This window comes from Chlamydotis macqueenii, chromosome 4 (assembly GCF_036417535.1).
Source record: "Chlamydotis macqueenii isolate bChlMac1 chromosome 4, bChlMac1.mat, whole genome shotgun sequence".
NCBI lineage: Eukaryota > Metazoa > Chordata > Aves > Otidiformes > Otididae > Chlamydotis > Chlamydotis macqueenii.
In genome coordinates, this window is record NC_141559.1 from 13,606,935 (window position 1) to 13,624,587 (window position 17,653).

At 38.4% G+C, this 17,653-nt stretch overlaps 1 protein-coding gene across 6 annotated transcripts in view; it reads right to left on the bottom strand.

Annotated features, from left to right (window-relative positions):
* Positions 1 to 284: 284 nt before the first annotated feature.
* Positions 285 to 17,653, bottom strand: part of MGAT4D (MGAT4 family member D) — a 40,240-nt gene continuing 22,871 nt past the window's right edge. For 4 of the 6 annotated variants that reach the window (XM_086747849.1, XM_086747843.1, XM_086747848.1 and 1 more), the window contains 9 exons: positions 15,837 to 15,912; positions 10,636 to 10,747; positions 9,601 to 9,731; positions 5,672 to 5,779; positions 4,579 to 4,772; positions 3,134 to 3,212; positions 2,935 to 3,013; positions 1,743 to 1,855; positions 285 to 1,177 (listed from right to left, as the gene is read on the bottom strand). In XM_086747849.1, the coding sequence (XP_086603975.1) occupies positions 1,151 to 1,177; positions 1,743 to 1,855; positions 2,935 to 3,013; positions 3,134 to 3,212; positions 4,579 to 4,772; positions 5,672 to 5,779; positions 9,601 to 9,731; positions 10,636 to 10,747; positions 15,837 to 15,912 (919 nt within the window). In that variant the 3' untranslated portion in view covers positions 285 to 1,150. The remainder of the gene's footprint in view (positions 1,178 to 1,742; positions 1,856 to 2,934; positions 3,014 to 3,133; positions 3,213 to 4,578; positions 4,773 to 5,671; positions 5,780 to 9,600; positions 9,732 to 10,635; positions 10,748 to 15,836; positions 15,913 to 17,653) is intronic. The other 2 variants (XM_086747844.1, XM_086747847.1) reach the window with 2 other exon arrangements.

Below are 17,653 nucleotides of genomic sequence, written 5' to 3' on the forward strand. Positions count from 1 at the left end.
AAAAAAACACCCCTCTGAACTGTCTTATTGCAAGAAAATTAATCGTATTCTAAATAAAAATAAGAATGCAATTCTACATTACTTTAACCCATTTAGTACAAATCCAAGCAAAAGTGTACAGTGCAGCTTACTTCTCGCCGTCTGCTGTTAGGATGCAATGAAAGTGCAGGAGAATGAGGGCGCAGTTGTGCTTCAAGTGCTAAGGAAACGATACAGGAATTTGCACATTAACTGGTAGATGTCCAACGTGGATTATCATTTCCCAAAAACATTTCAAATGAGACTACTTTGGTTTTCCTTTTATTTTCAAATTTATATTGAATGTTGCCTTGTGACCAGGATTTAAGTATCAGTACAAACTAATTATCAAATTATAGGATCAAAAACTTTATTTAAATAGGTTTTCTTTCTACAAAAATATAGTTTCACATAATATCCTTATTATTGCCTGTAGTTAATTCAATGCACAATTCACTGAAAAGTTTTACAGTCCTCCAAACAATATCTGTTTAAGTTTCAAGTTATTCCAATGGTAACTTGTAGGAAGTTCCCATTTAAAAAAATATTAAGCATAACTTATGCTACATTAAGGCTCAAATGCACTTCTTCTGTTAAGTTTGAGATCCCTTTTCATATTGTTACGTTGTTCCTACCTCTGTGGACTGCTCTAAACACCTGCAATTAATATTGACAACTTTTCCTTCCATTCTACTTTCCCTCCAAAATTGACCAGTATTCTTAGCGGAGCTGAAAACGGTGTCCTTAGTATTTTTCAAAAATGTCCATATTTTTAATTCTGGTGAAACTTACTGTATTTTAATGCTTTAGTCCCTGAGACAGCCTGTAATGCCTTATCAGTTTTTTATAGTAATATATATTGAATGTTGCCAAGCTAAGGTGAGGTTTTTATTTATGACACCTTGCTCGAAAACACTTTATCAAAATTACTAACATAATCAGGTTCTTTATAGCTTTTAATATTCTTTAAATAGAGATTTAATAGTTATCTCAACTTGTTCCTAATACACAGTATTAAGAATTAAATGGGTTTGGATTTTTTTTTTTTTCACCCAGCCAGTTTTTTTGTTGCTGTTAGATGAGTTTTCAAACAATCTGTAACAAGCCGCATGTCAAAAATGTGGGGTTTTTTTCAGTTTTCAGATGTCTTGATAAGTACCTGAAAAAAAACAAAAAAAAATACTATTTTCTAAAATCTGCAGAAGCATTGCCTAAGACATTAGCTTTTCCCTTCTTCCAACTATGGCTATAGTTTAAGGCTATAGTAATTCTCTTCAGTGCCTTATGCTGAATATTTTCTATTTATGGGTTCATACACATTCAGACACTTGGGAGGAACTTGAAGAATAAAAAAAATCACATGTTCATCTGAAAATATTTGCCTGTTATGATTTATATCCAAGATGGTGACTGAAAAAAAGCTAGAAAACTCTCCCTGTCTCCTTTGGTTGGTTTGTTTATCATGACCCAAATTCTAGTGGCTATACTTACAGTGCTGCAGAACTGGAGAACCATCCCATTTGACCATTTCCAGCACTTTTTGTATGAAGTAAATGTAACTCCTCTGCTGAATAATTAACATAATTCTCCACTTGTGTGAGTTTTCCCACAAAGAACCCATTCAAAATTAAATAAAAATTAACGATCATCAATACTATATGGTAGGAGGAACTGAACCTCATTTAATAAAGCTTTAATTAAAATGCTTTTGTTAACATGCTTACCTCGCTAAGTATTGCCCATACAGGAGAATCAGAATTGACTGATAAACGAACAGCCTGTATTTTTCCTATTGACTGATTGATACTGCCTTCTGCAATTCCATTTTCAAAAGCCCCTAAATAGAAAATAAAACAAGACCTGTACCAACATATATTACAATGAAGTGTGTTTCCAAGTGAACTTACTCAAAAGCTCTAAATTACAAATTATAAATTAACTCCAGTGATACAACATCAGGGAAAAAACCTTTTGGGAAAGGTCAAATAGTAACAACCGAAAGATAAAGCTATAAACAAGAAGAAGGACTCATTCCTTCAGTTACAGCAACTAGAAGCTGGAGAACAATTCAAGAAAATAAAGAACCTATAGCTACAAATGCCAAAAACCAAAATTTAAATATGTTAGTAGTGACCATATACACATGACACGAACTGTTATGTTAAATAATCTAAAAGAGCTTTTCTGAGAAGTATGATTATTTTTTAAAAGATGTATCAGGAATCAAGGACCAATTTCTTCACTAGTTCATGCTTTTTAATGGACCTTGTTAAACTGGCATAAAGTGACTGTGATAAAGGAAAAACACTCATCCCATGTATGATACGCATTTCCCATCAACTTGCATGCGCAACTGTGAGCTGACAGCGTTTTGGTTTGGATCTTTAATTAGAGCAAAACAGCCACAAGGAGGTGGGAGAGAGGTGCAAATCAAAGCAAACAAGAAGCCTTGGTGAGGTGAAAGTGGTTCACTGTGAGAAAAGAGCAATTATGTGGTGGAAGGGACAGAAGAAAGTAGCAAGCAAAGCCGATCTCCCCATTGTCCATTTTTTGTTCTCATAGAAGAGACGTCACACATCACCCTGAGGAAGGAAGAAGGGGAAGCAGGTGTGGGGGAAAAAAGGGGATGGTGCATTGCGTTATGCTACCTCTTCATTTCAGGTTGGAGCACAGGTTAATGCTGCCATAATGCTGCCACTGCTGGTAGGGTTCTTCATTATTTAAAACAAAACGGGATATTCATCAGTCAAACATCATATATATTATAATATGCATCAGTGCAAAGGGTTTCTTTTTCCTTACTAGTTCACCTTGGAATGTTGTATTTATTACAGAGTTAATGAAATTCTCAAATGCAGAAACATTTTATATGTAAGAACAAAATTTTTGGTTTTGAAGTGACAATAAACAATTTACCTATTTTTAAATATCCGTCTTTGGTTGCTGGGTAGTTAAATTTACTTCCATTGTCAATCAGTTCTTTTCTTAGCATTTCCTGTAAAAAATAAAATAATAAAATCTCCAGAAATATTTTCTAGGGCATGACATGTTATGCTGAACATCATTATGAAGATGAAATAGCACTGTGAATTAGAGTTGGAAATGAGAGACTTACATCAGCTGGCAACACTTCCACAGTAGTGTTAAAGAGTTTATCACCAGGGTGCTCCACGTTTCCACTTCTGAAGAAGTACCTGATGATAAAAGGATATTATTTCCAGGTATTTTATACTTCAGAAAAGTTCTAGGGAAGTAATTCTTTCCAGTTTTGAAGGGAAGTTTCAAATACCTTTTCTTTAATCAGTTGTGGGCTATAGAGAACAGAAATAGGCAGTGAAACTTCCCAATGTCTGACCAAACCATACTAGAGGCTTTTTATTTTAAACAGAACAAACATTAAAACCATCTTTCTCTGGAACCACGAATGCAAGTGTTCTGCCTTTTCAGTGCTCAAGTTTCAAATAAATTAACTTTCCAGGTGTAAATGGCAAAGGAAGAGCTGCCCTCTGCTCTGTTCCTATCCTCCTAAGTCTGAGGCGAGATGGGCTTCGGGAATGCAATGGCAGCAAAACTCCCTGTTTCTCCTAGACCATACGCTTCGTGCCAAGAGAATCCTCCTTTGGTTTTACATTTCTGGCATTAAAGTTCTTAGGTTTTTAGATTCAAAAAGAGGTAGGGAAATTTAAAGCATTGGCCTCCCTCCTCTGATACCAAACAATTAAGACCTAAGAAGACCACCAGATATTATAGGATTAAACTCTACATTTTTACACATTAGCAGTGTGATGGGGCTGGGACCAGCCTTTAGGCAATACCATATGTAAGTTGCTTCATCCAGTACAGCTTCTCAGTAACAGGAAAATGCAAAAATATAGGCTACCCCAGTTTCCCAAAGCATAAAGCAATTAATTAACAGTGTTGATCACAGAACACCAGTGTTTATTATGACAACTGTCACTTAGTGCAGCTCACTAGATGGAGATACAGACTTGGTTTCTTAGATTTTTTTCTTTTTTTAAATAAATGAGAAATCTACAGTTTTTGCAGAAATGGAAGTCTCTTAGCTTTGTGACCAGTTTTGGGAGAAAGTGTGAAGGGGCTTTCTCTCTGAATATCTTTACAGAGATACGGTAATTATAGTAATTTGTGTCAGAGACACTCTCCTGGAACCATATTTCTTGCTAGGTTAGTTTTAACTCAGATCTATTCTCCAATCTGACAGAGAGAGAAGAAGCAGCTTTGATGAACCAGGCAGGACTGCTTCTTTTGGTGCCAAACTCAACAAATTCCTTTGATAATTACCACAAGAGAATCTAAAATATTTAATTGAAGAAATAAAAGGAAACAAATTGAAGAAGCTCTTTAATTACCAAGGAAGAAATGTATTTCAGGAAGGGAATTCAAGAAGGGGAGCAGATAAATAGCAAATAATGGATTTTTTTGTCAGTAACGAGGCTATGGTTTATGCGCACAGTTGAGCACTAGTGATTTTGAATAGACTCAGTCATTTCCAAACTGGATACATGTAGGCTTCCATATTCCAAATAATATAATACTTACTTTTCAACTTTCAGTGGATTAAAAAAGGTGAAGTTGATGTAGTCTCCTGCCACTGGAGCCGAAGCCCAAAAGTAGTCTACTCCTTTATAAACTTTTTCCAAGGTATATTGCTGGTATATTCTTAGGCTTGTATACACTTTTGCAGGTGGATTCTTATGTGCTTTATGTAGCACATTTTTTCCAAAATCTTTATCCTGTTGGATATAAAGAAATGTAATTTCTCTCCTACAGTGAAAAACAAGTGCTCCAATATATTGAATTACTGTAGGAAGCTACTCCAGAAAATAATTACCTCAGTGTCAAAAATATACAATCTAATAGAAATAGAATATTCATTTCAGTGTAATCACTGAGACCCAATGTTACAGTTTGCAGACAAAGCTGTACTGATTATTTGTCAGTTGCCTAGATTTCAAACCAAACTTCTCCACAGGAGGCTGTTTCATAGTTGTCTACTACGCCTTTTGCCGGAACATCTGATATTGGTCTCTGCTAAAGGCTACACGAACCTCCAGTCTGATGCAACACAGCAATTCCTCATGTCCAATGATGTGAGGTCATTGGACCTCACGACTAGTCTAAATATCGCCGTCAGGACGTCTTTGAAGTCTGGTGCTTCATTGCTCTAGTCCTTATCAGATACGTGGTAGACCCACTGTTTGGCCTCCAAAATCTCCCTAAAAATCTATGGCCGTCACGATAGCCACATCTTTGTCCTACTTCTTCTGAATAGTGCCTCATATTGGGATCGTGGACTCTTCAGCCAAAACAAAACATCATAGCCATTCGTGTTTATGTGGTGCAGAGCACATGAAACCTTGTGCTGTGAAGAGGGTTCCTGTGTGCCATGAAATGTTACTATGACTGGTACAAGAGTTTAGATTAGAGAGTCAGAGATGTTTGTGGAGAAGCAGTGTGCTCCACCTGCAGCTTAGATGCCAGATCAGTATTCTCCCCCCAAATCTGTAAACCATTTCCCTGGACATGGAAATGCCATCTAATGCCAAAGATGCAATGCTTGAAACTGATTTGAGAAACAAGTCGAAACACAAGCATATAATTTAGAAGTATGGCAATAATTTCTTATCCTTACTTTCAAATTCTGTATCTTCCCAGCCAAGGATGAATAAGTTCCCATATGCTGAAAGAGAGATGGCTTAGCACGGATACGTAACTTCGCCTTTTCCTTATCACAGTGTGTCTGGCAAGAAAGTAAAAGAGAGTGAAGTTATATTTAAATAAAGGGGAGACAAACTAAGTTCCATAAGGCAATTTTACTATGCAGTTGAGGGTATGGATCCAGGTTTTTAATCTATATTTAAATGAGTAATCCGTAGATTAACAGTCACCTTATTTTAAATACACTCTTTCTAGATCTAAACTTGTAATTCCACTTGTGGTGCTATGTAGATTTGAAGGCCCAGCCACCAATAATATAGGGATTTCTGCACTGTATACCATCAGTCACACCTCAGAGTGACAAAAGCGGACCTCAAATCTGAAACAGATTGATTTTTTAAACTGTTCCTGGCAAATTTCATTTCAACTCTTGGCTTTGCCATGCTATTCTAATTAAACTATTTTGACCCAGATGACCTTACTGAGATAGAGTCTGGTTACATTTCAATCATTATCATTTTGTCTCTTTCTTCTATGTTTGACAGGCTTATAATGTACTATATTATACTGTAAGTTATGTATTTTATTTTATAATTACATAAAGCCCTTAGATACTGTATTTCAATCCTGATTTTCCAGTTTAGTACACTTTGTGACATGACATATACCAGGGAATTCAGTAACTGTAATTGGTACTAATTTCTGAGTTTCTTGATTTTTGAAGGAGAGCAAATTACTTCTTCAAAGTAGTTTTTGCTCTGTATCTATAGAGCATCATAGCTTGATAAAACAAAGCAAACATGCTACAATAATGAACGAGACACAATGAAGCATAACGGCATAGAACAGAACAAAGAGCTAAAATGAGACTCCCTGGGTTCTACTCTTGGTTCTGCCAGAGAATTATTGTTTGAGTTTGGAAGATCATTTAACTTCTCTGTATCCCAGGTCTCACATCTTTAGATTTGAGAGGATAATGTGTTTACCTCTTCAATCAAGTGCTTTCAGTTCTATCAAAGAGAAACGTTACATAAACGATATCAATGCCTTCTAAAGCCAGACGTGATAAAGTCTTCACTCAGCTGGCTTAAACAACAAAACTCATGGGGGATTTATTGTTTTCACATAAGTACTAATTAAAAGTTCAAAACCACCTGGAATGCTATAAAAAGAACTAAATATTTTCATGTTTGTCCATAACAGATGTTCAGCAAAACAATGTAAAACCACAATACAGGCAAACTGATTTATTGGCAGTTGTTTCATTTAAAAGCACACTGTATTTTTTTCTAGAAAAAAAATCATTATAAGAAAATAAATTTGTGATCTGTCTACCGCCAGGGTTTGCAGTTCATCCCCTATAACGATGCAGTCTCTAGCATGTCTCCTTTTATGCTATGGCAGCACTACCAAAAGAACTACTTATGGTAGCAGCGGAGAATAATTCAGCTGCACAGGACTGGCAGGGTTGGCTGTGCAGAAACTGAGAGAAGGTTCCTCCTCAAGTCTTTGCAGCCTGCTAGTCCCTACTACCCTTCACAGGTGCATGCCACTGCTTATGATCACAGAATCATAGAATGGTTTGGACTGGAAGGGACCTTAAAGACCATCCCATTCCAGCTCCCCTGTCCTGGGCAGGGACACCTTCCACTGGACCAGGTCACTCAAAGCCCCATCCAACCTGGCCTGGAACACTTCCAGGGATGAGGCAGCCACAGCTTCGCTGGGCAACCTGTTCCAGTACCTCACCACCCTCACAGTGAAGAATTTCTTCCTTACATCCAATCTAAATATATCCTCTTCCAGTTTAAGACTGTTTCCCCTTGTCCTGTCAAGACAGGCCCTGATAAAAGGGCTTTCTCCATCCCAGCTTTCTGGTAGGCCCATTTGAGGTAGCGGAAGGCTGCTATAAGGTCTCCCCAGAGCTGCCTCTTCTCCAGGCTGAATAACTCCAACTCTCTCAGCCTGCCCTTATAGTAGAGATGCTCCACCCCTCTGATTATCTGCATGGCCTCCTCTGGACTCGGTCCAACTGGTCCATGTCTGTCTTGTACTGGGGACCCCAGAACTGGATGGTGGTTCACAGCAGGTAAATGTGATGAAGTTTCTGAACCATGCAGAGATCTGATGGCTCTGGTCATCACAAACTGTCTTTTCCAACTCAGCAAGCAGATGCAGCTGAATCTTGGTATAATACTCAGCCCAGGCTGAAAACATGTGCCAAACACCCATCACCACAGGATGGCACATAGAAGCCATGAACCTGCTGACGCTCCTGTGAGGCATAGCGTGTGATCACTTAGTGACACTTTTCATTGCTTGGAAAGGGGAAAGCATGAGGATTTCTGGCAGCTTGCCTCCTCTGGAGCCTGTAGGAAATTCCACTGCTTTAATCTGTCAAGCAGAGGAGGAGCAGGTGGGATCTCTGTCCTTCTTCTTGCCTCCATTTTTTACGTTCTCATGAATAGACCCTGTAGGTCATGCCACCAGTCATGCCCACCCAAGGGCAGCATGAGACTGACTTCTCTCAATAGGTTTGTGGTACCCAGAGCAATTGAAATTGCAATTGCAGAAGTGAAAATCACTAGAAACGTGCTGACACCACTCTGCTTTGGGTTGGCCAGAGCACCAGCCACCTGCCTGCCTTTCAGGAACACGTTTTAGGTATGAATCAGGTCTTAGAAGCTAGAACAGTCATTTGAAAAATAAAAGTAAAATGTTTCATCTATTGGACTGAAGTTGGCACATGTTAAATCTGGAATGGGTGATGTTAACATAACAATATCTTTTTTTTTTTATTCTGTTATCACAGGCAGGCAAGAACCTAAACTAGAGGTATTTGAGGCTCACTAACTCCTATGAGCTGGCCTAACCCATGGAGTAGAATTTCAAAGCTTACTCCTATCTGTGTGAAGTGGGAACTGAGACTCCTCAGTGGCATCACTAAGTGTAAAGCCAGGGACCTTCCACTATCGCAGAGAGTCACCTCGGGCACACAGCAAAACTTAGAGCCTGGTTGTTCCACTCCCCTCAATCTCCTGCTCTGCACAGCTCCTGTCTGTCTCTTCCTTCTTCACCAACATGGAAAGAACACATGCGAACACTTGGAGTGGGGACTGGCCACACTAATCAAATAAAACTCTTGAAACTTAAAAACCTAGAAGGTGCAGGAACTCTGGACAGTCCTGCATGGCACAATCTGTTATACAAGAAGAATGTGAGTAGTGACCTGCACCAAATCCTGGTGAGAGGAAGAATGCAAACGGACATAAATACTTCACATAATATTGAGCTCACCTGTAGTGCTAGAAATGGCACCTTTTGCAATTCAACACAACTGTTTCTTTCATTTTCAGTGAAAAGTATAATTTAGTTTGTTTGATCTACATGTTTCCCTGCCTTTTTTTTTTTCAGGCAGTAATTTTTTTTTCCCCAGGTAGTAAAAAATTTAAAGCAAAACACTTTCCTGAAAGGCAGGCATTGGTATACAAAATTCAGAACAACCGTGATTGTTATGCTTTACTGACTTTCGTATTAGAAGGTCAGCAGAAGGTTACAAGAAGTGACAGTCCATGTAGGTTTACATATTCAAAATTTTCTTTTGTGCTGCAGGATTGCCTACGTGAGTAGATGCAGATAGATGTGAGCATGCCCTGTCCGCGTTCTGCAAGGCAAGACAGCTCTGGTCCGTAAATCTGAATTTCTGTGAGTCAGCCCTCTCCGTACACCCTAAGGGGCTCAAACACAGTGCCACACTATGCAGACTGGCAGCAGATCTTTCCCTACAAATTCCAAAGTCAGTCAGGTTTGAGAGATTTCTATTCTGTTTTTTAAAAAGAAATTATTTTGCCACTGAGACTGTATGAATATTATTTATCTTTATAAATTCACAGACATACTTACTGCATCCTTTTCTGGATTGCACACTTTAACCCAGAGCAGGTGGTCTATAAGCCAGTCTATGGGCTTATCTTTATAGAACATGAGAAAAAATTCCACTATGAATGGCAAGTCTTCTGATTTAAACAATTTTCCTGAAAGCAAGACAAGAAGTTACATGTTCAGTTATTTTTATTGCTGTACAAAAATCACCAGCTTTATGTTTACTCCAGCCTTAAACACATGGATGTAATTCTGATACTTAGTGGAGATTTCACACAGACTCCAGCTTTGGAGAGTTACTTAACCTCCAGCTTTTCGGGGTTTTGCAAAGATTTCCATCCCATGCTCAGAGATATTCTCACATAGTCAACCAGTTGACTAGTAAAGCATGCAGTTATATCTTAGTTCCAAAACCAAATCTGCCAGTCACCTGTATCAGTGTGTCAGATGAAATGAAGCCTGAGTAATTCCTCAAAAAGCTAGACAGGCAATTCTACTGGCAATAGTATACCGAATATAGTTAAATTAAGACATAGTGTTATTAACACAGAAGTGTTGCTATTTTTAGAAGCAGATTTCATTAGATTTCTTTGTTTGGCCTAATACTTACAAGGTGTTATCTCAAGTAAATTATATTAGAACCAAAGAAAAAATATAAAAAGAAACTTGCTGCTAAAAATAATGAAAAAAATCTTCCCTATGATATGGGATGCATGTTCTGCTCCACAAAGGAAAGGAAGGAGATGTTTTTTATAAATTGTTCTGATTTCATTCTTGAAAAGACTACATGCTACAGGGGGACGTAGTGCCCTGAGGTGGAACAATTTGCTTCTTACGGGAATGCAACTACTAGATCCTATCCTGAGGAGACTCTGCGTTAAGACGACAGTTTTAAAGAGCACAAAAAGTAAAAGACTTTCAGTTGGAGCTTTCCTGAAGTACAAGGAAGTTTTGATATGTGAGTCCTTCCACGCTTCAAAGTACAGTTCCAAGTGAGACCTACTTGACCTACACAGCTCCAAATCCAATTGACCCTGCTGAGGTCTTAATACTTACCGATAAATCCAAGCTGGGAGAACTCAAGAATCATCCACTCTTGGGACTGTTTAGCAGCAAAGTTTTTTATACTTTGAATATAATCAGGTTTGGCTATAATATCATCTTCCAGCTGGGAGGAAAAAAAAAAAAAGGGCAACAAAACAAAGAGAAGGCAAGTGGTGGTTTTATTTCTTGCAGAGAAGGTGGTGATGTTGCCACATGTAAGCGATGACTGCCGTACAGTGTGTACTGAAGCTGTGCCAAAATACAGTGGATTGCTATTTAGCTTCTACATATATCTCTGCTTCAGTATCATTCATTAAATATTTATTTACAGGAGTGACTATAACACCATGAGTGCCTATCACTTTTTTGAGAAAGGAGGACTCCCGACTGTAAAGGGATGTCACTTAGAAGAAAACATTAAGCAAAAAGATAAAGGTTAAGGAAGAAGACAGTAGGCAGTTTGTACTGAAGTTGTATGATCATCGATAAGCAGTGGGAGCAGGTTGTTTGAAAAGAGAGGTGTCTAAAGCAGATGGTTAAAAGCTCTGTAGAGCAGCCTGGGCAGACTTTGTCGCACCTGTAAGGTGATGGAGAAGAACTGTACATGGTCACCGAGACACAAGAAGAAAGCAAGTTGTTTCTGGAATACTAGTCATGAGAAAAGAAACATTCTGACAAAGCACACTGAAGGACAGGAATACATCGAGCTTCTGAGGTGTTGTGCAGGCTGCCACTGAATACAGCCGTAGAGGCAGCTGAAGGATATGTGGAAAAGGAGACTGACATCATCAAGGAAATGGGAAAGGCCTTGTCTGCATTTTTGCATGGCTTTCAGAGCAGAATGGGGGATCTGAAAAGCCAGAAGCTGAGGATAATGAGTCCAAACAAGGAGTTTAGAGGTAATGACACAAAGGAAATAAATGAATTCCAGAAATAACTAAGGAGCAAGTAATTCAAGGTTTGAATTCAGTATGGATGTGAAAAACACAGGAAAAGGAGGCTGAGCCTTCAGGAAAATGTTGTTGGGGTGCAGTGTAATGATACTGTTAATTTGATCTAACTGCTGTACTTCACTGACCCTGGGGCTTGTCTGGCAGTGCTGGGATCTGGTTCAGAAAGCTAAACAGGGAGAAAATTAATGCTATGAGAAAAAAAAAAAAAAGTGCATTGTTTCCTGCTGGTTTTGCAGGAACTCAGCGCAGAGTCAGCAGCAAGAGCTGGAGCGAGCAGGCCCACAGCTTTTAGCTGAATTTGGCCATTACTACCAGCGCGGGGCTGGCAGGGGAGAAACAGTGAACTAAGGAGGAAGTAGAATGAAGTTTGAAAGACAAGATTAAGAGATCTAGTTTGACCCTGTCAGCTTTTGCTGACGGTAAGATAACAAAAAAATAGACAGATGGAGATGAACTGATCAAGATGAATGCTTATTAACAGATTCTGAGATCTGGGGACTGAGTTGAGGTGACAGTTATGCAGGCGAGAGCAGCAAAAAAAACCCAGACATCAACTTACAAGAAATCTTGCATAAAATTAAACAAGCTAAGAGGATTATCCAGTACCTACATGAAAAGAGAGAAGAGCAAGGAATCAAAGAGTTTCAGAGAATCCTTAAAGAGAAATCGTGGGGCACCCAAAAAAGGACAAAAGGCAGAGAAAGGAGGATCTCAAAAACCTAGTGAGACCACCATATCAAGAAACACTAGAAGAAAGCATACAAAAGCAGTACAGATTAAAAATTTAGAGGCGGTTATGCAAAGTGGGTGTGAACGTGGTTATGGACCGAAAGTAGTTTTGCATAGTGAGAAGTCTGAAACAGTCTTTTCCAAAGCTGACAGTTAAAAGTGAATATTAGAGAACATAGTTTGATATCCTGTGTAGCGCAAGCCATTAAAAGTTGTTTATTTAACCCTGTACTGAGCTGTGTAGTTTGTGTTCAACTAAAGCACATCTTCTTGAAGAGGACCTGCCATTGCTTAGATTTCAGTATTGGTTCGTTTTCAGTAAGTCATACACTATGTGTTATTATCCTGAACGTTTACTATGTGGTACTCAAATTATAATTTGAATTTTTCTGACATCAGCTTATAGCCACTTGTTTTTCATATGCTCTTATCTACCAAGGGAGATTGCGCAGTGGCTGTACACAGCTGGGTCAGGAAGTTTGAGAGAGGAACTGTCTGCCCATGAGAAGGCCAGCAGAACACATGATCGCAGCTAATTTCCCTTCACTCATCAGCACATTGGGATGAAAAAAGATACGTGCACAATAGCAAGGCTATGTAAATTTCCTAAATGACAGACAATAAATGGGTTTCCATTCATTTTTCTTATGTAGGTTATCTGTCTAAGAGAAGTAAAAATGAAGGTGCAATAAAAAAGTGGTAGCGTACAATGGAATTGTAGGCATCAGACAGGAAAGCATCTTCCTTTCCAAATCATACCAGGGTATTTTGTATTTTGGATCACCGTTCAATGAATATGTGAAGACTGTTAAGCTGAAAAATCTTATTCTCTCATTTTCCACAGAAAACAAACATCCAATAGTTCATTCTATAAAGATATTTTTTTTCTACAAGCATACAGAAAATGTCAGCTAATAATGCACTTTCATTAAAGTTATTCTTTTTAGGAACTCTACCAAATAACAGGCTTGACCTAGAGTCTAGTAGGGGGGAAGAAGAAAAAAAATAAAAATCTATACAAAGACTTCTAATTACTTCAGTGAGCTATTGCTCAGGCCTTAAAACCATTAGAGAACACACTAGAGAAATTACAATAGTGGTGCACAGATAAGTACAATACATATTACCGGTATATACATAGATGGTTTATATAAATACACAAAGCTCCCTCAGCCTCCACAAGGAAAAAGAAATAATGAGGTGAAAAAAGCATAGCAATAGTTCAGTTAACCAAGTTTGACATTTATAACAGATTTTAACTGAAGATACTAAAAGATTTATTTAATGTTGTTTTTTTTTTTCTGGTTCACCTGAGTGCTAATAGAAAACACTTCCCAAAAACTGCTGAGTTCTCAAAGATGCTTTCAGATTTGAAATGTTTAGTCACTTCAGAATGAAGTAAGTCTACACTGACAGAAAGAACAAATGCATCTCCTCACTACTAGCTTGGGATTCAAATGCCTGCTTTTATGGCTACGTTAAGATCCCATTATCTTGTCTCTGGCATTATTACACGTGTCTCGAGGGGCTCTGGGGGACTCCAGGAGTATAGTGAAAGTGGAAATAAGTACTTCAGAGTTCTCTTAGTTTTTTATTGATTAAGCAAACTTAACAAAAAAAAAAGTCTGCAAGGAGCAGTAGCTGGTTCAGGGATTAAAAAAAAAAAAAGGCAAAGTAGAAGAGATACTTCAAGCAGAAAAGATTAGATGACTGATGGGATTTATTGTCTTTTTTCAAAGATTATGTTTGATCAGTAGGAAGGTACATCCACAGTGTAATCCCGGTAGCTTCAATGGGCTTCACAAAGCTACCTGCTTAAATGCTGATTCAGCAGTATCCTAGAATGAGCATGTACGTGTTTATTCAGCTTCATTCAGCTAAGATCTTGCCTGGCTCATGATATCATGTAGACATCAAGAGTAATTACATATGCTTATCTTCTTTCAAAATTCAGAAGTTAGTATCAGTCACCCAAATGGTACTATTCCTGACAAAACAGTAAATAAAATCTAAGCTAGTTCAAGTTTTCCCTAAGATTACTGAAGTAAATCTTTGTACCATGCTGAGGAAAGGGATTTTAAAAGTTATATGCTTTCCATTAATACAAGGCTTCCAAATGGAAGAAGATCATAACTAACTTTATAGCAGTATGTGTTCCTCCTTTTCACCTGTACTCTACAGAGTATTTTCTGGGTGGACCAGCATCTGTGCTACAGAAGCAGCTGCAGATTGGACACACAAATGAAGAAGTGGATATAGCAGCTAACGGTATGAGGAAAGTGTAGTTTCTTTCTAAGAAAATTCTGAATGCAACCATAACTACCACCAGACCATTACAATCCAGGCTTTGCTTGGAATAACACAGTTCAGTCCTTATATAATGTCCCAGATAAGAAAACACATATTCTCAAATTACTTTAAAAATAAAAATACGTAATTTCCATCCAAACATGAATGCTTGCAGAAGTTTATAACAGAATGGGACATTAAGTGTTTGGCAGCATGCTTCACCGTGTTTCTCATGCCTTAATGCTCTAGTGCACTTAGTAAACCTAGGTAGCGTTCTTAAAATATACAAAAGTCACAAGAAAATACTTCATTTTCCAGTCAACCTTTACTGTTCAAAAGACAACATTTTTCTTTGTCCACCTATCTTCTGAGTGCCTATGCCAAACTTGAGAACTGAGCACAGACTCTTGAGTAGCCCAGCTCAAATGTATTTGCATTAAATGCTGACAAGAATCTTACGAGATGCCTGCCCTTGCTATCTTCTCTTCTGCTTCTCGGAACCTTGTGATGCACTGATGTGATACAGAGTTTGAGGCCTGTTCAAGCAGGAGAAGACCCAGGAAAACTAAGAACTAAGCAAAATAACGTTCCCAGATTTTTAAAAAACTGTTGACGTTTATGAGCTACATGCGATTTTATGGATCTATTTCGTTATTGAACAGTCACAATAAATTTTGGAATCTCTGGTGGTAATTATCATCTTTATGGAGTGCAAACTGGCATAAATTTAGAACGATAGCTAAACCTAAGCCTGGGGATCTTCTTAAAGTCTAACACTCTACATCTTCTGGAGAATTTAGGATCTGTACCAACTTCAGTTTCACCTTGTCTCCAGTATCACTATACTGGTATGTTGCCCTATGTGTAAGGGTTTTTTGGTTCACAGTGATCTGGGCTATAACCTGGACCTACCACTGCTATTCTGTCTTGCTGCACCAAGTGAAAACTCATTAAACTCTGACTTTCCTAACCTAATCAAATAAGAGTTTCATGCTTCAGTTACCTTGTTATTCAACCTCACAAAAGACAGGAAGGTACAGATGGATTTAATCAAATAGTACCTGGCTGCAAGATATATATAAAACCAGAAATATGTGGATGCTTGTAAAGAGCACAGGCAAAATACACAGAAAATGACAATAGATTGCTGGTTTTATGGAGGTCTTCAAAACAAATTAAAATTGCCAAAGCTAATAATCAGTACAGATGTATTGCGGCTACTTAACAATAATGTGAACATACCTGTAAATAAAATGTTCCCTTAGGTTGGGCATATAGCATTAAAAAGCTATAATCCAAATTCTGTTTAGTTCTCCACCTAAACATAAGCAGCAAATTCTGATAAGCTTTTTTGGGGGCGTTGCAGGAGTTATTTCTATAATAAAAGCATTTCTAACGCTTGCAGTTTTTTCTCTACAGTAAAATTGTAAGGTTGAGTATTCTAGCTCATTGTTAAGTAAATAAAAATTCCTCTATAATCAGTGTAAACATCGGTAAATAATTTGACTTTCCTATAAAAGTTAACATTAACTAAGCAACAAATTTTGATCTGTATCAATGCAGCCTGAAACAAAAAGTCTAACAAGTATACTCATGTCAAATGACGTAAAGATTCTACTCATTATATTGTGAACAATAGAGATCAACACACAATGATTATTTAAAGATCTGAAGTTAAATGCTTTTACTGATGAACAGCACAGAAAACAAGTTGATCAACTTCATTTTCAGGTTTAAATATAAACACAGATTTTTTTCTACAAAGTACAGTCTCTCATTTTACCAGAGGATGAAGCTGTTGTTTGATAATCAATGTTACAAAACTAAAGAGTAATTTATCAGTATTTATTTAACATAACAGTGTATCTGATTCAAATCTAATCATATCTGAAACTTAAGTATAAGTATGTGAACATGTATAGTTCTGAAAGATGTAAGTTTTATCTACAAACCCAATACACATGCATACATACACATGCTGATTTTCTTCAACCTGAACTCTCAGTACTGCAGCTGTCTTGCTGCATTGTTGAGGTAGCTTCTGATAAATCAGTTATTGTTGATCAAAAGAAAATTACTTTCCTCCAATAAATCAATTTTGTTAGGTTATAATCTTCGTCTCAGTGAATTTGGGGCACATGAGCAAATGAAGTCACCCGTTAGGATCTATTATTAACTGTAGTCTAAGTCCATGATCACCAGAAGTTAAGTGATTAATTAAACCCTCAGTAGCTGTTACTACTTAGCTAAAGGGCCACATGGGATTTCCTTTGTGCGTTCACAGAGCCTCTCCCTTATCTGTCACAAAACATTTTCCTATTTTTTCCTTTATGACCAGAACATCTAGCCTGTCGCCTCTTGGCATTATCCATCTGGTTTAAAACCTGTGGGATGCCTGGACTCAAGGCCCAAAGGAGAGGCCTTGGCTCTCACCCTGGAGCTGATGTCCTGCATAGCTTTTCTCAAGATCTCCTTATAGAATCATAGAATCATAGAATGGTTAGGGTTGGAAGGGACCTTCAAAGGTCATCTAGTCCAACCCCCCTGCAAGGAGCAGGGACATCCCTGACTAGAGCAGGTTGCTCAGAGCCTCATCCAGCCTGGCCTTGAACGTTTCCAGAGATGGGGCCTCCACCACCTTTCTGGGCAACCTGTTCCAGTGTTCTATAACTCGCATCGTAAAAAATTTTTTCCTAATTTCTACCCCCCTCTATTTTAAAACCATTACCCCTCGTCCTATCGCAACAGGCCCTACTAAACAGCCTTTCCCCATCTTTCTTGTAGGCCCCCTTGAGGTACTGGAAGACCGCTATCAGGTCTCCCCGGAGCCTTCTCTTCTGCAGGCTGAACAGCCCCAACTCTCTCAGCCTGTCCTCATAGGAGAGGTGCCCCACCCCTTTTATCATCTTCGTGGCCCTCCTCTGGACCTTCTCCAACTGGTCCATGTCCTTCTTGTGCTGGGGGCTCCAGAACTGGACACAGTACTGCAGGTGGGGTCTCACCAGGGCAGAGTAGAGGGGGAGAATCACCTCCCTCGACCTGCTGGCCACGCTCCTCTT